Raw genomic sequence first — 19,172 nt, 5'->3', positions numbered from 1 at the left:
CTATGACTTGTAGACCAAAAAAAGGAGAACAAGATTATCAATAATAATCAATAACATAACTTACAATATTGCATTTACCATTCCAAAAACAAACGCTCATCTCAAGAGTAACATTTTCCCGTGTTGTGTCAGTTTTTCTCTTTTATATTTGTGTGGCCACCTGACCAAAGTAGCATGTGACAAATTCAAGACGTTATCAGTTTGTCAGGAGTCAATAGTTAACCACAGTTTTATCAGTATGAGCCAAGCCCGTTCGATTGCTTCGTCAGCTCTCATACATCAAATATGAACTTTTTTGCCTCACTTCAGACTCACCTCCACTCCTCACCTCTGAACCCATCCAGCTCAAGCCAACTGTCAAGAGTTCCTCCCCTCTACTCACCAATCAGTCCCTGGTCCCTCTTTCACCATCAGCTTTCTGTTACAGAAACTCCATGAATGGCCTCAGTTTCAGCCTCAGCCTGAAAGAACTAGTTGTGTTTACGAGAGGACAATGTTAGTCTGTTCACCTGCTGGTCAGTGTTCAATACTCCGACTGGGATAGCTGGAATAATTCAGAAGAAATTGGATATCATAGATATTCATTACAAATTTAGATCACTAGTAAAGCTTGATGTAGCTGTTGTTCTTGGATGGGATCAAAAATGAACAAAGAGAGGAGAGCAGGAGCCCCTTAATTAATAAGGAGGAGGTGAAAAGAAAAATAAGATGTAAAAAATCAGATGAATGCAAAACATTGTGTAATTATTCCAAGCTTCATGTTACGCTACATAGTCAGTGGGCACGGTAAGCAGCACTTTCTCTGGTGCACGTGTAGCTAGAAATTTAAAGGTTTCACCTGGGAGACCTGCTGCCTGAATCGGTATCTCAGCAGTGCACTGAAATTATTTTTGCCCTTAGACACAAATATACAAACACGTGAACTGAACTAAGGTTCAATAAAAGTGTACCTAAAGTCTTGTGTCTGAGAGAAGTAGTTCAGAGGGTTCATTTAGGTGTCATGTTTGCAAGTCAAACTTCTACATCTTGTGGTAAGCTTTTTCTAAATATAGCCATTTTAAACCCCCAAAATAAGATGACTTAGAGAAGAAATGAGCTTCAGTCTGATGATTAACAGGGAGGTATGCATACATTTATTTGCAGCTTCTACCAAAATATGCCCACAGGCTCAATACAACTTTGTGCATCATTTAGTACACATTACCCCCCAAATCCAGCAAAATGTATTATTTGGAAAAAATTGTATTACCTCTAAAAATTTTCTGTATATATATATCAGCTTTTTTCCATTCCAGACAGCACGATCAAAGCAACCTAATCTATTATCATTCGAAATACAATTAATCTGTTATTTCCCTATTTAGCTGCATGATCTAAAACAGAAAAAATAACTACATTATTATTGTTAAAGTGCCAGAAGTCATTGAATCTCTAGACAATGATTATCAAAATATTTCCCCACTCACTGTGTGGAAATAAACTGTTTCATAAACTAGTTGTTCTAGTTCTATACATGCATGCATGCATGCCTACATGAGCACTGCACTGGGGCTTGAGCTGCAAACATTTACAGTACTATATTTTGTGAGTCTCGGCACTAACAAATGTTCAAATGTGTGAAGCTTCCAAAAACCAGGACAGACTAAATTTGTGACATCCCAAAGCTAGGTCTTTGAGGACACAAATGCATGCTGTTACAAACATGTGCACACTCACACAAACACATGAGGTTGCAAACACGTAAATGCATTTGCATGCTCAAGGTAAACCCTGAGAAAAATGTCAAAAGCAGAAGTATAGGCATATGCTCTCGAGCTTACGTGATAAGGCAATCTCTGCGGTCTGCGGAAAATAAAAGCAAAAAAATAGAAAAATAAAAACATGAACAAAAAAAAATGCTTGGGACAAACGGGAGTGAGTTAATGTGAAGGTTTAGCCTGCTGCTACAATCATTACACAGGCAGATTTCCCTTTCATTCTCTTTCCCTGTTTTACTCAACCCAGTTAATTGTTGACTTTGCTATGCAATTTCCAAACAAACATGGGGCAATTTGGCATGAATTTGGTTCAAACTTAAAGTCGTCCTGGACCTGCAACAGTATAAAAAGAGCGACGCAGGGATCTCAGGCACTCTTCAGGCCTAAAGAGGGGTTCGCTGTTACAAAGTGCTTTGTGCTGCAGCTAGAACGGGGAACATGGCACCTGTGAAGAAGGTAAAATAAACCCTCTGCACACTATGCTCCACTGTGTGTTGTTTTACACACCAAGTGCAATATGCAGAGCTGGTTAGTGGACTGTGGTGCTGTAAAGGAAATGTTGCCAGTGCATGTTTCATGCATGTGTGAGCATGTGGTCTGTGAAATATCCAGACTGGAGCACTCAGTGCTGGAGAATCTCAAGCTAAAAATTGCTTTTTATCTTTACACCTTTGTACTTAAACAGCAATACTTACAGATTCATAAAATTGTCATTGCACACAGAGATAACTAATTTCTCAACCACAGTACATTATATATGGAACCATCTTTGTGTGTTCTTTGTCATTATTTTTAAAAATGTAGCCTGAAAAATGAAAGCCTGTAGCTGCTTCTCTGTGCATTGGACCAAAGGGAGACATGCATGGTGTCTCACCTGGAGAGTGTGCAGTCAGGCTGGTGAAGGCTGGTACGCAAATTTATAGTCATATGTTTTCTTTTTCTTCCTTTTACTTAAAGGCAAAAATAATCAAATCCCCCCCTTGTTTTGCAGGTGCCCAGATTGTGGGAGTCAACTGCCACTTTGACCCCATGACCTGCGTGGAGACCGTGAAGTTGATGAAAGAGGGAGTGGAGAAGGCTGGTCTGAAGGCTCACTACATGGTTCAGCCGCTGGCATTCCACACTCCTGACTGCAACTGCCAGGGATTCATTGATCTGCCAGAGTTCCCCTTCGGTAAAATATTTTTTGTGCATATTTAAAAAAGAAAAAAGCAGGCTATCTTGCAGTGGCCATCATTTCATATCCTCTTATCCCCTATCCTCTCAGCCCTAGAACCCAGAATCCTAACCCGCTGGGACATGCATAAGTATGCCAGGGAGGCATACAAGGCTGGCATCCGATTCATTGGTGGCTGCTGTGGTTTTGAGCCCTATCACATCAGGGCTTTGGCACAGGAACTGGCCCCTGAAAGAGGCATAATACCCGCTGGATCAGAGAAACATGGAATGTGGGGTAGTGGTCTGGAGATGCACACCAAGCCTTGGGTCAGAGCCAGGTAAAGGATTTTAAATGATTAGACAGATTCATACAATTGTAGCAATAAAATTCTTTAGTGTCTGTCTCCTAACCTGCCCTTTTTTTCTAGGTCCTGTCGTGAATACTGGGAGAAGATCTTGCCTGCATCCGGTTGCCCCAAATCCGCATCCATGTCCACACCAGAAGGCTGGGGTGTGACCAAGGGTGATGCTGAACTGCTTCAGCACAAAGAGGCCACCACCAGCAAGGAAATGAGGCATGTGCTGGAGGTGCAGAAGTCCAAGTCCACAGTATGAGGATGAGATTATAAAGAAAATCAATGCACCTTTCCCTCCAGTCAGTCAACAACAGAGAGACGGGGGGGGGGATGAGTGTGGTCTTTCCCAGTTCAGTTAGACGATGAAAAGCACTTGTAACAGCAGTGCTCCGACTGTAGAGTGTTAAACTGTAAAACCCCCAAAACAATAGGCCTGAGTTTTTTACTTCACTTTATGGCTTCGTGTTGTTTTTGTGAAGCATGTGCTTGGACTGCTGCAACAAATCAAACTACTCAAAAATGTCTGTTACAAATTTCACCCATGCAGACATATGTGAAGTGATCTAGTGTTTGACTGTTTTTTTTGTTTTTCTTTTAATGCCTGCCTGCTATCAGGTTGAAAACAAAAGGCCAAAAACTGGGAGGGAATCCAACAACAACACCAAGAACCATCTAATCCGGACCAAACTAGTATCGCACATTCACAATACTCTCATTCAAAGAGTTGCATAACCTTTCCCTTGCCAATCAGAGCAGCTCTTACTTAGAACACTCCCCTTCTTCAGAGAGATTTAATCTGGCCCTCTGCCCCACTCTACTGTCACTTCAGCATCTCGAGGTCTGAGCAGTCAGGGGTCCACACAGCTGTGAAATTATGGCACCAGCAAAAAAGGTATGTGCAGACTTTTTTGTCCAGAGGTAGGGTTATGCTGTGAAAAGTTAGTTTTGTGAAATTATTATAGCAATCATAATGATCCACGGTGGGGTTAGTATTTCTGTCTGAGATTTCTGCTCCCATCTCACGCTGTAAGTTAAATGTGGGTGAAAGGTTGTGAGGCTGGGGTATCATACTGCATGTTTATGGTAGTCTTTTTGAGTGGTGTGTATTCTGTGTAGAACATCAGGTCATTTCTCAGACCACTGAACCTTCTTGATGCTATTAGGCATACAGAAAGACCAATGAAGCTCATTTTATTTATTCCATTTTTAATTTGTATACGGAATAATGGTAGCTTAAAAAAATCTTAGAGTGTCACACTGCAAGCATGTTTATATTTATATTATCCACTGGTCAGTTTTAATATTTTAGCCGATTTTGCTTCTATTGCTAGACTAAAGATGTGTGCAAAACACACAGTTAGGTGTTTATTCAATCTGTAGCAGGGATTTATGCAAAGTAGCACATAGTTAATGAGATAGTTTGGATTTTTTGCCATTTAAAAATAAGATTTCATAAAATGTGGATTATAAAAAAACATTTTCTTCATTAAGCATTCATCTTATATTAGGAACACTCAATGTGTTTGCTCAGTTCACTTGCAGTCTCCTTTGATATTATCCTAGGTTTTGACTTTTTCCTGTAGATTAAAAATAACAAGACTTACTTCAAAATATTATTTGATTTTGATTTTTGCAACTCTTACAGGATTTTTTTGAGCTTTTTAAAGGAACAAACCTTTAAAAACAAACTTTCAGCGTGGGAAGACAGATGTGGTACAGGATGTAGGAATCTGCAATCCACAAGGCCAGACAATTGATTTAACTGTGTATAAGCTGATATCGATTACAAGTTTCTTTAAAATATACAGTTTGCAATTTCTTTGGCTTTACTGGCTCCACAGTAATATTTGCAAAATGATCCACTGAGCACAGGTTAAGCTTCTCCGTGGATCCCTCTGTTTCCACAGGGCATCCTTGAACGTCTCAATGCTGGTGAGGTGGTGATTGGTGATGGAGGATTTGTGTTTGCTCTGGAGAAGAGGGGGTACGTAAAGGCCGGACCATGGACGCCTGAAGCTTCTGTACAGTACCCTGATGCAGGTAAGAACATACTGCTGTACCAAAACTGCCACTCCGTTACATCTTAAAATGGGATTTCCATTATCCATTGCTGGGTCTGCCTGTAAATACCTGGCAGTGTATGTTACATTTTAGATTGCTTTGGCACAGCGTTTGTCCTATGATGCAACCACTTGATGATTTTCAGTGCGACAGCTGCACAGAGAGTTCCTGAGAGCCGGGTCCAACGTTATGCAGACCTTTACATTCTACGCCAGTGATGACAAACTTGAGAACAGAGGCAACAACCTCAAACTGACTGTAAGTTAAAAGGGAAATTACAGCAAGTTTCATTCTTTATCAAAACAAAAATATTTTAAATGTGTATTTGAAGAGTCTCTTTGATTATTAGTTGGGTTTTTGTTTTTTTTTTGCTTCATTCTACAGGGAGCTCAGATCAATGAGGCTGCCTGTGATTTAGCCCGTGAGGTTGCCAATGAGGGTGATGCTCTTGTTGCTGGAGGAGTGTCCCAAACTCCATCTTACCTGAGCTGCAAGAGCAAGGCAGATGTGAAGGCCATCTTCAGAAAACAGTTGGATGTGTTCATCAAGAAAAATGTGGACTTCCTGATTGCTGAGGTAGCTACACCGAACACTTTGGCATTTTTTAAAAACTTTTTCTGGAGGATTCCAAAGGTGTAAAACTGCCATTGAACCAGTTTTGAGTGTTTCTTACTTGCTGAGAGAAGTTTTGTTTGAGCTTAATGCTTTTGTCCTTTAGTACTTTGAGCATGTTGAAGAGGCCGTGTGGGCTGTGGAGGTGATGAAGGAGACAGGGAAGCCTGTGGCTGCTTCTCTGTGTATTGGACCAAAGGGGGACATGCACGGTGTCTCACCTGGAGAGTGTGCAGTCAGGCTGGTCAAAGCCGGTGAGTACAGTTATCTTTGTCAATTTTTATGTTGTTTCAGCAGAAAAGAATTACAGACTGTCTCCCTGTGAGCCTTATCAGACACTAAAAAGTTCAAGACTTCTTATCAACTGAGGTTTATATACCTTTACATTCATGTGAGGTCACTTGGTGTATTTCTACTACAAGAGTGAGTGACTATTGGTCCGACAGCAATTTATTGGACAGTAAAAATGAACAAAACTTCAGCATCTGTGCCACCATAGTGTAACTAATTTATAAGGAATAAAAATGGCATATGATACCTGTAATTGGTTTTCTTCTGTTAGGATTTCCTTTTTTTTCTGGGATGAGCCTGTACAGGCCAAAACAGTGGCCAATAGTTATTTTATTCAGTAACATGCACAAAAATGTTCCCACTAAACACAAATACATTCAAAGACCTTATACCCACAACTGCAAACCACAGTTGATTAGGTGTCAGCCATGTATTTTCTTACACTCTCACACACAGTTCATGTTACTGCATGTGGTGTATTTTGTTCTACAGGTGCCCAGATTGTGGGAGTCAACTGTCACTTTGACCCCATGACCTGTGTGGAGACCGTGAAGCAGATGAAGGAGGGAGTGGAGAAGGCTGGTCTGAAGGCTCACTACATGGTTCAGCCGCTGGCATACCACACTCCTGACTGCAACTGCCAGGGATTTATCGACCTGCCAGAGTTCCCCTTCGGTAACGAGATACTGTCTTGTATTATAAATCTGCCATTCCAACTGTTCTGGATACGCACTGTCCTTATATATGCCCTCTGCTGGTGAATATGCTACACTGCATTGCAGAAAGTTCAGCCAGCCAACACAGAACAGCAAACTTTCACCACAAACTACAAAACTGTAATTTAAATGTGCATAAAAAAATGTTTTTTTTTCTCTTTCAGGCCTGGAGCCCAGGATTCTGACTCGCTGGGACATGCACAAGTATGCCAGAGAAGCTTACAATGCTGGCATTCGCTTCATCGGTGGCTGCTGTGGCTTTGAGGCTTATCACATTAGGGCTATAGCAGAGGAACTGGCACCTGAGAGAGGCTTCCTTCCAAGTGCATCAGAGAAACATGGCTCCTGGGGTGCTGGTCTGGAAATGCACACCAAGCCTTGGGTTAGAGCCAGGTCAGAACAGAAGCAACTATTAATTCTAATACTTAAAAATACTTTGTGAAATATGACATATTCGCTGTTTACTACCAGTAATCACTCTTGTTTTTTTTATGTCTGTTGACTTTTAGAGCCCGACGTGATTACTGGGAGAACCTGAAGCCAGCCTCCGGTCGTCCCCAGTGTCCCTCCATGTCTGTCCCTGATTCTTGGGGTGTTACCAAGGGCCATGCTGATCTGATGCAGCAGAAAGAGGCAACCTCTAAAGAAGAACTCGAACAGCTGTTCGACAAATCAAAAACCCACTGAGTCAGTCTGTTTCAGACTCAGCAGCCGACAGCTGTGTACAGAGCTACTGATGTGCAGCAGTCCATAGTATCTATATACAGTGCTTCATCTAACAAACATAGTGTCAGTTGTCATGACATTAGCACTGTTATGTGTATCTTTAGACTGTAAAACTGGGGCCACAGCGTCTCAAAAGTGGGAGCTGACCCAGTAAACCCAGTAAAAGTGACCAGTTTGGTTTCTCCGACCCTGGACCACTTAGTTTAATATCTAATAAAAAAGATAAAATACAAATCGTTTGTTTCTTCTCAGTTTCTTTCTGATGATGGGCGGTGTACACATATATTCTGTGTCTACTACTTGTGTCTATGCATCCACAAATAATCTGCAAAGCAGAGTTAAAAGTGTTATAACAGAGTCATTGTTCAATGCTATAAGACCTGTCATTAAATAATAAGGCTAAAATTAGTGAGATTTATGCTATCTATGGTTTATTCCTGCAATGAGAATAAACAGTGAACTCAGTTGAACTCTCTGATTAACTGTAGGCCTGTTACTCAAAGCATAGTTAATGTTTACCAACATAACACCTGAGTATATGTCTACAGTAAGCACAAGATGACTTTAGAACATACCAGAAAGGACTGGAAACTTCTTGGTCTCATGGTTGGACATGGTGTTTATTACCCATCATTAAACTGTTCTCATCTTTCCCATTAATTAATTTGACAAAGCTTAATTGGAAAATAGGATCTGACAGTGTCTGCATTCTAAACCAGATGCCTGTGGTTTTAAAAGCATTTGCACATTGTTTTCCAGAAGGCCTGTAATGAAAGATGTTAATACGTTTTACTAAGAGAACTGCTGAGACATATAAACTATGAGAAGAGAGGAAAAAAAAGTCAGATACCCAATATGTGCTGGGTTTTCCTCTCTTATGAGCACCAACTATTAAGGAACAGCAATATTAATAACCTAATTGCTGTGTAATCTGGCTTTTATATAGATATTATACTACAAATACTACAGTATGTGCAACGCGGCACGAAGGAAAACGCGATATTGCTCCTGGTGACATATTTTCACAAATAAAAGAGCTCTGTTCCTTATCTCGCTTGTGATTGAGCGAGCACAGCCCACGTGACGAGGTTATCCGTTTTCTTCAAGGGAGTGTGAAATTAAAGATAGATATTTTTGCCGTTACCTAACAGGAGCCTTGTGTTGACATTTCCCTTATCATACGACAATATTCAATCAATTTTGTCGCTTTGACAACAGTAATGGTGTTCTGGGCCTTATCAGAAATCGGATAATTTTACTTTAGAGCGGGCTGGAGGTTTTTAGTGATACAGTTTTTCATGTTTTTTTTACAGGAGACTGCTAACGAAGACTGTAACATGGCCTGACCTAACAGGACAGTCGCTGACAACACATCTACCGGCCACCTGCTATCATAGACAGAGGGTTAAAGACACAGCTAGAGGTAAGATGTAGCATGATAACAGTGCATTTATCGCTAATGCACTTCAACCTTCCACTCAAAATGTATGTTAACGACCAAATCTTACCTAAAAATTAAACACTCTTCCCACAAACATGTATTGCTATTTGTCTACTATGACTTTCACATTACCTCCTGTACCGTTGTTATAATGTCATTCGCTGAACCCTTTCTGTCTTACGGGCTCGCCGTCGATAGCACCATCATGTGGTGTTTTTGCGTGTTTTTCTTTCTTTCTGCAGCTTCAAACCGGAAGTAAACCCGAGAGGTCGTCATGGGGAGTAAAGTCAGCTCCAAAATGGCAGCTCCCGTCGCTCGAGTTGTTCAGGTAACGTTAACTACTTAAATGTTAATTTCTCCGGGTTTGTTTGTGTTGCCTCCTGATTTAGAGCTTATAAAGTAAAACGCTGCTTTTCCCGCTGTTCCGAACAGTAAACTACTTTATATCGTGCGGCCTCTTGAGGTGGCAAAGACCCGTCATACCCTTGTTAGTGCCCTTGTTCATAAACCGCACAGGACACATCAATATCGTTTAGTCACGTTGTGAGAGCGGCCTTTTAATCAATTAATTAAAACTTAAGGTAGGTGTAATATTAGTTGTTTTAGTTGTCAGTCTTGCTATGGCTGAGTATAGCATAAAACGGTTCACAGGGAGGCCTATATGTCGGTTAAAGACAGATCTTTGTACCACAGTAGCCCAGCAGAGTATTAAGGAACTGTACCAGCAGTGCTTATTTCCTACTAATAGACTAATTTTAATCGTTTTTCAATTACTGGAGGATATGAGCGATCTGTGATGTCAGGAAAACAGAAATAGTCTCTACAAATTTTTAATTTGCATTTAGCCACTAAATTTATGCTCTTTGTACCGAATAAATGTTTGTAACAGTACGTTTGTGCGACATTACGTGATGGCAGAGCTTCAGTTCATCCTTTGTCTTTTTTTTTTTTTTTTTTTTTTTTTTTTTTTTTTTTTTGCTGTTTCTGATGTCATTTAAAAAAAAAAAAAACAGTACGTTTGTGATGACTGCTTGTCTGTTCTTTCATAACTAATGCGGATCAGAATTACTGCATTTTAGCTGCAGTTAGGCCGCTAAAATGCCTAACTCCCGATGTCAGGAAATATCTTTCACAGATTGGAGTTATAGTTATATAACATATATAACAATCATAAGTAACTGCGCAGTTCATTCAAAAGCTGTTTCTTGGACAAGTGTGGACTATACCTTTTTAATTTATTCATAAATTAAAAAAGTTCAGAGTTGAGTTCATGTGTGAAACTTAAAAAGTTTCAAAGTTGTTGTTGTGAACCTGCAACTTGCTGTCAAAGGAGCTCTCAGTGCAAGGGAAGCAGGCCACCCTTACCATCTGCAGAAACAAAACAAATCCAGACTAAGTCAATGATTTGGCACAATAAACTGTTAGCAACATGAGTAAGGTCTTGACTTGTATGGACGAGGTGGATGATTTGTTAACGGTGAGGAAAAACCTCTTCACAACATCCAACATCTAGAGCCTGTACAGAGGGTTCACTCCAAAGTCCAAATCATTTGCCACTGTGGAGAACAGAAAGGCCAGATAACACTAAAGAGAAGAGACACATGAAACACAGGTACTGAGACTCAGTGGCACTCAATCATGAAATCCAGTGCCATGAGGCAGAAAATCAGCTTTATGCTGTTGTTGACTGGACAGCAGTTCACAGTACGAGTGCACAGATAACCAAACCATGTCGCAAAATAAACTGCTGTGGACAAGTCAGTCATTTGACCTCAACACAGTTTAGTTATATTTGACTTGTTGAAGACAAAACTATAGGCAGAATCCATAATGATTTCCTGTGAAGGTATCTTAACAAAGTATTTGATTATTATATTATTTACATTTATAATATATCCATTTATTGTTATTATTATTGTCATTGTTACTGTAATGCTAATTTGTCTGATTATAACAAACAACTGAGACTCTGTCACTATAGACTGTTGTTTGTACCAAAAAGCACTTAAAAGATGGGCATACTGATACACTACACTACTTTAATGGGTTGATCTGTTAGATCAGAGGTTCCCAAAGTGTGGGGCCTGCCTCCTGAGGGGGGCGCTGAGCCATTGCAGGGGGGGGCGCGGTATGAAAAGAAAAAAAGAACGCTTGGACACTGCTAGCATAATTGACAGGTTTTTGATGGGGCTCCAACACAAATGCAAAGCAGGAGATGAAGCATCGCCAAATATGTTTCCAAACCAACTTCATTCCAACTTCATTCCAAGAGCCCTGCCTTTGGCTTCACCTGCACAAGTGCCGAGGTAGGTCTCTGCGACAGAATTAGTTTCCCTTGCGTTGGGAGCACGTGCTGGGCTCTTCAAATCACGGACAAACAGTATCCCACATTCTTGATTTTTAGTTCACAAACACTTCTTGTAATAAATAACTACTCCTGACATTTTGGAGATATTAATTCTTTATACAGTAAAGTTAGAGCGATCCTGCCACGATTTGTTTCCCTGGTTCAAATCACGGACTAACAGTATCTCAAAGTTGTTTATGTTTTTGAACCCATTTTGCACAGAGAGGAATTTTTTGAGAAATGTATTGATAGCAATGTTGAATATTATTACACAGGAAAAAAACAACCACACGTAAAATAATCACACCATAGGCAGAGGCGGAGATTTTCGAATCACTGAAAACAGAGATTTTCGGTGATTCGAAGCACCGTTTACGTGTGGACGAATAGGTCCAAACGCATAGAAACAGCTGCATTTTCAAAAATACCAGTGTAGGTGTGGACGTAGCGTAAGAGTTTGGAGATTATTTTATTACTACCTGTAATTTATTGCAGATTACTTGTATTTGCCTATTTGTTTACTAATTGATTGAGGTGTGAAATAAACCGCAATGGAGTTTGAAAACAAAATATGGGTGTGTATGGTTGGAGGATATGTTTGTGGGGGGGGGGGCGCAAACATTTTTCTTGTAAAACAAAGGGGGGCCCAGCAAAAAAACACTTTGGGAACCACTGTGTTAGATGCACTTGTATTTTGTATAATGTTTGCTCTGTTGTATGTTTTGTGGTATATTCCTATCAACTGCTGTTAGAAGGCTACATTAACTTAACGTTGAGCGCCTGATTTTACAAAAATACTGTCACAAGTCATACCATACATAAATAAAAAATTTAATTCACCCTAGTGTTGTTCATCATATTTTTCTAGCAGCTGTGTTTGTTTTAAAGCTCATTCACTCTGTTTTAGCACGTGTGGGAGACAAAAAAAACTACTGTCAATTTGTTGTCATGTCAGGATGCCTACCCTTTAACTGACTGCTGTTTGATTTTGTTTTCTCAGGCAATACGGCCTCATACTCCCCTGATCAAATTCCCCAACAGACAAGGCCTGCCCAGACCTAATGGTGAGCCTTTGTTTTTCCCAGCTGAAAGAACGTGTTCTTTTAGGTTCACATTTATCAGAAATATAATCGTTAACAATGCCTTCCCTGGTGATTATTTCATTACGTTACTCTTTTTCTTTTCGTCCTCAAGCCCAGGAGGCATTGAAAACATTAGCACTAAACCTTCCTCAACATAATGCTCCCACTTCAGCTGCAGCATCGCCTCAGTTATCAAGACTGCATGCACCTTTAACACCAATCCCAGGCACGCCAGACACACTGGCCTCTATTCAGCTACTTCCTGCAAGGTACCGCAGGAGACCGTTAACAGCAGATGAGATGGATTACATCCAGGTGAGGCTATCTTAACTGTACCCAGAGTTTTTACACAGAACTACTTGGTTCTTTAAAATTGAGCAGAGTGGAATAACAAAAGAGACGGAAAAATGTCAAATGTCAAGCAAAGTTGGCAACAGTATATGACCCACCTTTGACTGATCATAAACTCATAGCAGTAGGATTCAAAAGTACAAAGGTTAAGTGTATGGACTGATTGAGAACTTAGGAAAACTTACTGTAACTTGTTGCTGGTGCATAACTAGCTATAGAAACTGCAAGTAGAATCTGAAAGTTTTGAGTATTTAAGTATATATTTTGGCTGGTATTTGTGTTTATTTGTATTCTATATCATTTCTTTGCCACAGCGCGGTGGACCAGAGTGACATGAAGTGACGCCATCACTGCAGCCAAAGTCCTTATATGTTGAAGATCAGTATGTCTTTAATCCTGTTCCTCAGCACAAGAGAACCCGATGCCACATGTAGAATAAAATATTACATGGATCCTGTTAAAATGTATATATGTTGATTATTAGTTGTTTAAGTGTATATGAACTCCATACAAACAGATGTTCACTGTAAAACACGCTGCAAAGGCACACTAGCTCCTTGGTTTGTCTTTATTCACCTGGCATTGCATATTTTTCTCAAAGATTTGTTTTTAATCAATTTTAGTTTAAAAACAAAATCATCAACTCATCTTTTTTATTCGTCCAATTTATCTAATTTTACATGCTGACTAAAATCCAAGCAGGAGGCTCTAGTATACAGAAGGAAGTTGGACTTTCCATGTCTCTCGCTGCACTTGAACTGATGGTTTTTGGAGCTAAAAGGCTGGTGAGGTAGTTGAGGCAACCATGCTGCATGAAAGTACATTGAGTTCATGTGAACGGCTGGATTTAAATGATTAAAATAATGTTGGATTATTTTATTGTTGGAATTTGATTGTGCAGATTCTAAACAAGCAGACATAAAGGGAATTCTAGTAACAGGCCACCACTCTTTTCAAGAAAAAATTAATTTAAGGTATTTATTGTTACCATTGCTGGCATGCTCTATATAGTAAACATTAATAACACTGAAAGTTCACAACAGTGCAGTATGATAGGCAACCATTATTGGCTTTCTAGCTATGAGTTTCAGCCGTTTACTCCGATGAATATTGGCACAAGTAGCACAGAAATGACAGAAAGGCCAGAAGTGAATGAACACTTTACCTGTCTGCCTGGCAGATTGTCAGCTTAGTCTCTACCAGAGCTGAGAAAAGCTCACACTGTTAGTTTTTTTTTTTTTATCTTCTTGTGATTATAATTAGAAGTGACACCAGGCAAGCACACTTGAAGATAATTCAGCATTAGTAAGTACATGTCTCCTGTTTGGCAACAAACTTTAAACAGCCAGCTTCTAAACACATGAATTCAGAACAATTCATGGCTTTACAAAAATACCTCTGGATGTTTAAAACTCAATATCAAACACGGTATGATCTGTGTGAACACAAAACTGCAGTATATTCATAGATTATTATAAACACGTAAAGCTACAGAAACTGTCAAGTCACAAAATGAGCACAACACTTGAAGAAACACTGAGGTATGCACTGGATTACTGTGATTATGGAAATGATTTGCCCTAAATCAGTCTTGGTCACAACATAAACAGCGCCTTCTTATTTATTAAGAAACTAAAGACTCAACATTGCACTTGAAGCAATCTGTGCTCTGTACAGGAGACAGACTCTTCAGTTGCTCTGTTCGTCCAGTTCCTCAAAAGCCGGTAAGAAATCAGCAATGGTGTCCACCACGTAGTCGGGCACCAAGCTGTGGTTGGTGGTTTGGTCACTATTCCTGTACTCCTGGGCCTCCTCAATCTGAGACACACCAGTGAGAGTGAGCATGGTGTCGAGGCCGCAGTTGGACCCGAACAGCATGTCCGTCTCGAGGCGGTCCCCGACCATCAGGCACTGGGCGGGATCCACCCCTCTGAACTGACTGGAGATGCATTCGAACATGAAGCGGCTGGGCTTTCCGATCACAGTGGCCTTGCGTCCTGAGGCCACCTCCAAGGCTGCTGTGAGGGAGCCAGAACCTGCAGGGGGAGAGGCGGAGTAAAGATGACTGAATCACCACCAACCACTTTCATTTCCAGCTGCATGCTATTAATAGTTCTGCGAATCTCATATAAGCTGCTCAGTCAGTAGGTACAAGCCATAAATATTTTCCAGAGGGCCACTTGTTTTGGAGAAAGAAAAAAAAAATCACCCTTCAGATTTGTGGAATCTAAAATGGATTACTGAGTGAGCTAAACTGACAACTGCTCTCACATGTTTTTTGGGGCTTTTTTTTTTTAATCTTAAACATATCAGGAGGAAATGAGGGCAGAGAGGACTGATGACATGCACCAGAGCCCTGAGCTTGAGTTGAACCAGCATCTTTTACCCTATGGTCTCTGGGTAACTCAATTACTACCTTATCTTAAAACTCTGCAAACTAGTTATGATGAACTGATACAAGCCTGAGGCCAGGAGGTAGCTGTGCCTCAGGTTGTGGGTTAGTTATACTGCAGTGAAGCTTCCAGGTGCATTCTGTGTGTATCTGTGCAGTGGTGGGCCCCTGAAGAGTGGTGCAGTGAACAAAAAAAGTTTAAATAACGCAACAAGCCGGAGCTCTTGTTGTTTTAGCCATTTGTTCTCTGCAGACCTGTCCTGACACTGCGTATTCATGCTAATGAACATGTGAAAAGAAACCTGTGATGCACAAGCCCAGCTATTTTTGCAGAATAAGTAATTTTAGGGCCCTCTGACCTCTTGACATCCTGGTCCCTTGACCGCTAAGCCATTTTAGCAATCTATCCATGTCTGGCAGAAAAACGAATATCTTAACGTGACGTGAATGAGCAACACTATGTGGTAATTAAACCTCATCCCCATTATACCTGGTAGTATCCTTCCACCTGACAGAGGGTGCCAGGGGTCGTTGTCGGTGGCCAGGAACAGACACTCCGGGTCCTTCAGGTAGCAGGAGGCTTTGGCCAGTTTCAGAAAAGTCAGTTTGTCATCATGTCCAACCAGCACTGCCTTGACGTCCGGAGCCAGGGCGCAGTCGTAGATGGTGGCGTCCGGATCATCCGCCTCCTCCACGCAGGGGATGCCTGCCTCTTGCAGCTCTCTGCGCAGTCCGTCGCAGCCGATGACAAACACCTGGCCAGGGACCTTGACGACGTCTCTCAAGTAGAGAGCCGAGCAGTACGACGAGCTAAAGATCTGCTCCAGCATCACGTCGGTAAAGCCCAGCCGGTAGAACTTGTGCACATAATTCTCCCGCGGCCTGGTGCAATTGTTGGTGACGAACACCACGTTTTTGCCGCGCCGGATCAGCGAGCTCACCACCTTCGCGGCGCCCGTTATCGCGTTCTCTCCGTGCCATATGACCCCGTCGCAGTCGAAGAGAAAGAAGTCCTTCGCCTCAAGCAGATTTCTAATCTGAGGTCCTCGAATTTTCTGGCAGCCTTTAAAGCCAAAGGCGCCTGCCATTCCGGCTTTTTCCTCGGTTACTTCCGTCTTTCACCTTCTAGTGATCCCCCACGTCGAAAGCTGGTACATCATGCGGTGAAGACGGCGTGTTAAATGATACGAAAACAAATCAATGTCAGGAAATCACATTGCAGAGTCCTTGGTGCGGTTACATACACGGAGCGAGCCACAAAAACATTGACACCTAACCACGCCCACGCTGTCAAGACTGACCAATCAAACTGTAAAAGTTGAGCCAATTGGATTCGTCGATTATAAGAATAGTGCCTTCTAAAAATTTAATTGCGCCCCCGTGGCGGCTGATGGACAAAACATGGCATTAAATAAAAATTAAAAAAAGTCCAAACCAAACTCACTATGGGAGAAAATAGAGCACCACAATTAAAATACTTTAAAGGAGTATCCATTGTGCACAATGGTCCTATTTTTCATTTTATATAATCACTCATTAAAACCAAGGTAACATACTGAACCTTGAAGCAAATGGGCCACAGCATCTGAGGACCACTGCAGCTGCCACTGCTCTCAGGTAACAGCAGGAAACTGAGGCTGAAATTCACCCAGGCCCTCCAAAATTGGATGAAAAGTGGTTTAAAATACGTTGCCTGGTCTGATGAACCTTTATTTCTTAATGGCATTCAGATGGTAGTGTCAGAATTTGGTATGAACAGCATGAAAGCATGGTTCCAGTCTGACTTGTATCATCAGTTCAGGCTGGTACTGGTTGTGTCACAGTGTGGGGGATATTTTCTTGGTACACTTTGGGCCCCTTAAAACAAATTAAGCATCATCCAAGCACCACAGCCTATCTGAGTATTGTTGCTTACCACGTCTATCCTTTTATGCCTAAAGTGCACCCACCTTATAATGACTTCTTCCAGCAGGTTAATGCACCATGCCACAAAGCTAAAGTCGTCTCAAAAGGGGGTCCAATCTAGTACTAGCAAAGTGTAATTAATGAAGTGTCCAGTGGGTGTTGCTTCATTTTTACCTTTATTTTTTACCATTTTTTTCAACAAACACAAAATAAAAAACAATGTGTAATGCAGCTTAATAAATAAATAACTAATCAACACCAAATCAAACGCTGCAAATTTAATAAAGCTCTTTATATTTTTTGTGCTGTTCTACACTTTGGATGCCTTTACCCTGGAGGACGAAACTTCTATTCTTTACTGATAAGTATCCAAGCCATGGCCAATTGTTCATAACGCCAATAATAATATCTCTCTGAAATATACCAGAGTAAAAACAAAGTAGCAAAATAATCCTTATGACGTAAAAGAAACTTCATGCTTATTAACAGAGAACGAAAAATGTTACAGGTATTCCTAACAGCAATAACGTTAATAATGATATGGCAGAAACCTCCTAAAAGACATAATTTTAACAACACGTGGTTATAAGATTTCTGTTAATGAGTTGCTAGCGGTGGCTCACTCTCAGTGCAGTCTTCACCTCACGTCACTAGGTGGTGCTCTAACACAAAAACATCCCAGATTTGAACTTCACGATTGCTTAAAAGTCAACAACAGATTCATGCACAGAGACTGCTGTTTTCTGCCTCGCTGTCCATCCTTTCTCTCACAGACCATGAGCCGGCAGAAAGGTCCAAACTAGCTTAATCTTTTGACCTCTAATAAGTTAAAGAAAAATAAATACATACATTTAGATTTCAGAGATTAAACTTCTCCAATGTTTTAATCATTGTTTAACTTCCACTCCCTCTGTTGTACAATTTTACTGTTTAAAAATCATTATATGTTTGCTGGTTTCTTTATCACTGCAGGTGACCTGTAGTAAATTTGGCTTGGTTTCATAATAATTGCTGTAAAAATGTACAAAATACAGAAATTCCATCTTAAATCAGCAATGAAAAACATACAATTTAAGATAACGTAGAAGGGTTTTTTTATTACATTATTTTGGACATATATTACTAATGTTTGTTCCATGTACTCTGATCACTATTATATTTTGTTTTTCTTCTCTGCACTTTGAAATTCCAGGATTCTGCTTTGTTCATCTACAATCTTAAGCAGCTTTCTAATTTTCTTATATATTCCTTGTTTAAATGAATGCAATTTAACTAACTGCTAGACAACAAAGAGAAAAGGCAACAAAGCACTGAAAGGACACTAAAAGCTGTCCTAATTGGTTATTAGTGAAAGGACGAAAAAGACCTCCCACCAGCACAGTATTTAGACTGTCTGCTAATGGAAACAGTTTTTGATCTTAGATAACAAAGAAATCTCAGTAAATCAAGAGATAATTGAGGTAAGTTAAAAGTACTACTACAGAGTAAGTATAATTGAAATCAGATGCTTAGATATTATAATATTAGTATTTCTAAAGTGCTACTGACAACTAAGTGTTCAGGGATGATGTGCAGATATTACCTTTATTGTAGAAGTCAGTAAAGAATAAAAAAGGTTCATTGCCTGAGCCCAGATGTTTGAGTGGTCAGAAAGTTGGGAACTGATCACTGGAATGTAGGATACTGGATGGATCCTGACCCTTCAGAGTGCCAGGATAGAAAGTTATATAATGGACACCTGGAGAGAATCAAGAAACCATATAAAAAGTCACAAAACCTTTTGAGCCTCTGATTTATTTATATTGAGCTATTGGGAGAGTACCTATATACTGTTATGATATATTACTGAGGTAATGTAAAGGTTGAATGGATGACAATAACCCTGATGTACTGGGTTTGTGTTCCAGGATGAAGGAACAGGGGTTACAAGCATCAAGGTCAGTAATATCACAGTGTTCCTCTTGAAGGAAAGTTATT

General features: G+C 40.4%; 4 protein-coding genes across 6 annotated transcripts; 3 read left to right on the top strand and 1 right to left on the bottom strand.

The window, feature by feature from the left end:
- Positions 1-2,149: 2,149 nt before the first annotated feature.
- Positions 2,150-3,917, top strand: LOC146657674 (betaine--homocysteine S-methyltransferase 1-like). 3 transcript variants are annotated; one of them, XM_085425953.1, is made up of 5 exons: positions 2,150-2,213; positions 2,562-2,664; positions 2,749-2,931; positions 3,025-3,253; positions 3,344-3,917. In XM_085425953.1, the coding sequence occupies exons 2-5, from the start codon at positions 2,616-2,618 to the stop codon at positions 3,528-3,530; spliced, it is 648 nt and encodes a 215-aa protein (XP_085282079.1). In that variant the 5' UTR covers positions 2,150-2,213; positions 2,562-2,615; the 3' UTR covers positions 3,531-3,917. The 3 variants fall into 3 exon arrangements, with proteins under 3 accessions (XP_085282079.1, XP_085282080.1, XP_085282077.1); XM_085425954.1 differs by lacking the exon at positions 2,562-2,664; XM_085425951.1 differs by lacking the exons at positions 2,150-2,213; positions 2,562-2,664 and having other exon boundaries at positions 2,680-2,931.
- A 129-nt stretch (positions 3,918-4,046) lies between these two features.
- LOC146657673 (betaine--homocysteine S-methyltransferase 1-like) lies at positions 4,047-7,913 on the top strand. The gene is made up of 8 exons (XM_085425950.1): positions 4,047-4,163; positions 5,179-5,311; positions 5,478-5,590; positions 5,717-5,908; positions 6,051-6,198; positions 6,728-6,910; positions 7,116-7,344; positions 7,461-7,913. The coding sequence occupies exons 1-8, from the start codon at positions 4,146-4,148 to the stop codon at positions 7,636-7,638; spliced, it is 1,194 nt and encodes a 397-aa protein (XP_085282076.1). The 5' UTR covers positions 4,047-4,145; the 3' UTR covers positions 7,639-7,913.
- A 1,168-nt stretch (positions 7,914-9,081) lies between these two features.
- Positions 9,082-13,450, top strand: kgd4 (alpha-ketoglutarate dehydrogenase subunit 4). The gene is made up of 5 exons (XM_085425949.1): positions 9,082-9,100; positions 9,361-9,446; positions 12,466-12,529; positions 12,660-12,862; positions 13,213-13,450. The coding sequence occupies exons 2-5, from the start codon at positions 9,393-9,395 to the stop codon at positions 13,228-13,230; spliced, it is 339 nt and encodes a 112-aa protein (XP_085282075.1). The 5' UTR covers positions 9,082-9,100; positions 9,361-9,392; the 3' UTR covers positions 13,231-13,450.
- A 162-nt stretch (positions 13,451-13,612) lies between these two features.
- pdxp (pyridoxal (pyridoxine, vitamin B6) phosphatase) lies at positions 13,613-16,584 on the bottom strand. The gene is made up of 2 exons (XM_085425948.1): positions 15,781-16,584; positions 13,613-14,934 (listed from the first exon to the last, which is right to left on the bottom strand). The coding sequence occupies exons 1-2, from the start codon at positions 16,376-16,378 to the stop codon at positions 14,588-14,590; spliced, it is 945 nt and encodes a 314-aa protein (XP_085282074.1). The 5' UTR covers positions 16,379-16,584; the 3' UTR covers positions 13,613-14,587.
- Between the last annotated feature and the right edge of the window lie 2,588 nt (positions 16,585-19,172).

The sequence above is a fragment of the Rhamphochromis longiceps genome, linkage group LG12, assembly GCF_057381845.1.
Source record: "Rhamphochromis longiceps isolate RC_006_pf linkage group LG12, R_longiceps_female_GT1.1, whole genome shotgun sequence".
In the NCBI taxonomy this organism is placed as follows: Eukaryota; Metazoa; Chordata; class Actinopteri; order Cichliformes; family Cichlidae; genus Rhamphochromis; species Rhamphochromis longiceps.
The sequence above is the reverse complement of the archived record's forward strand: the minus strand, read 5'-3'. Positions and strand labels throughout refer to the sequence as shown.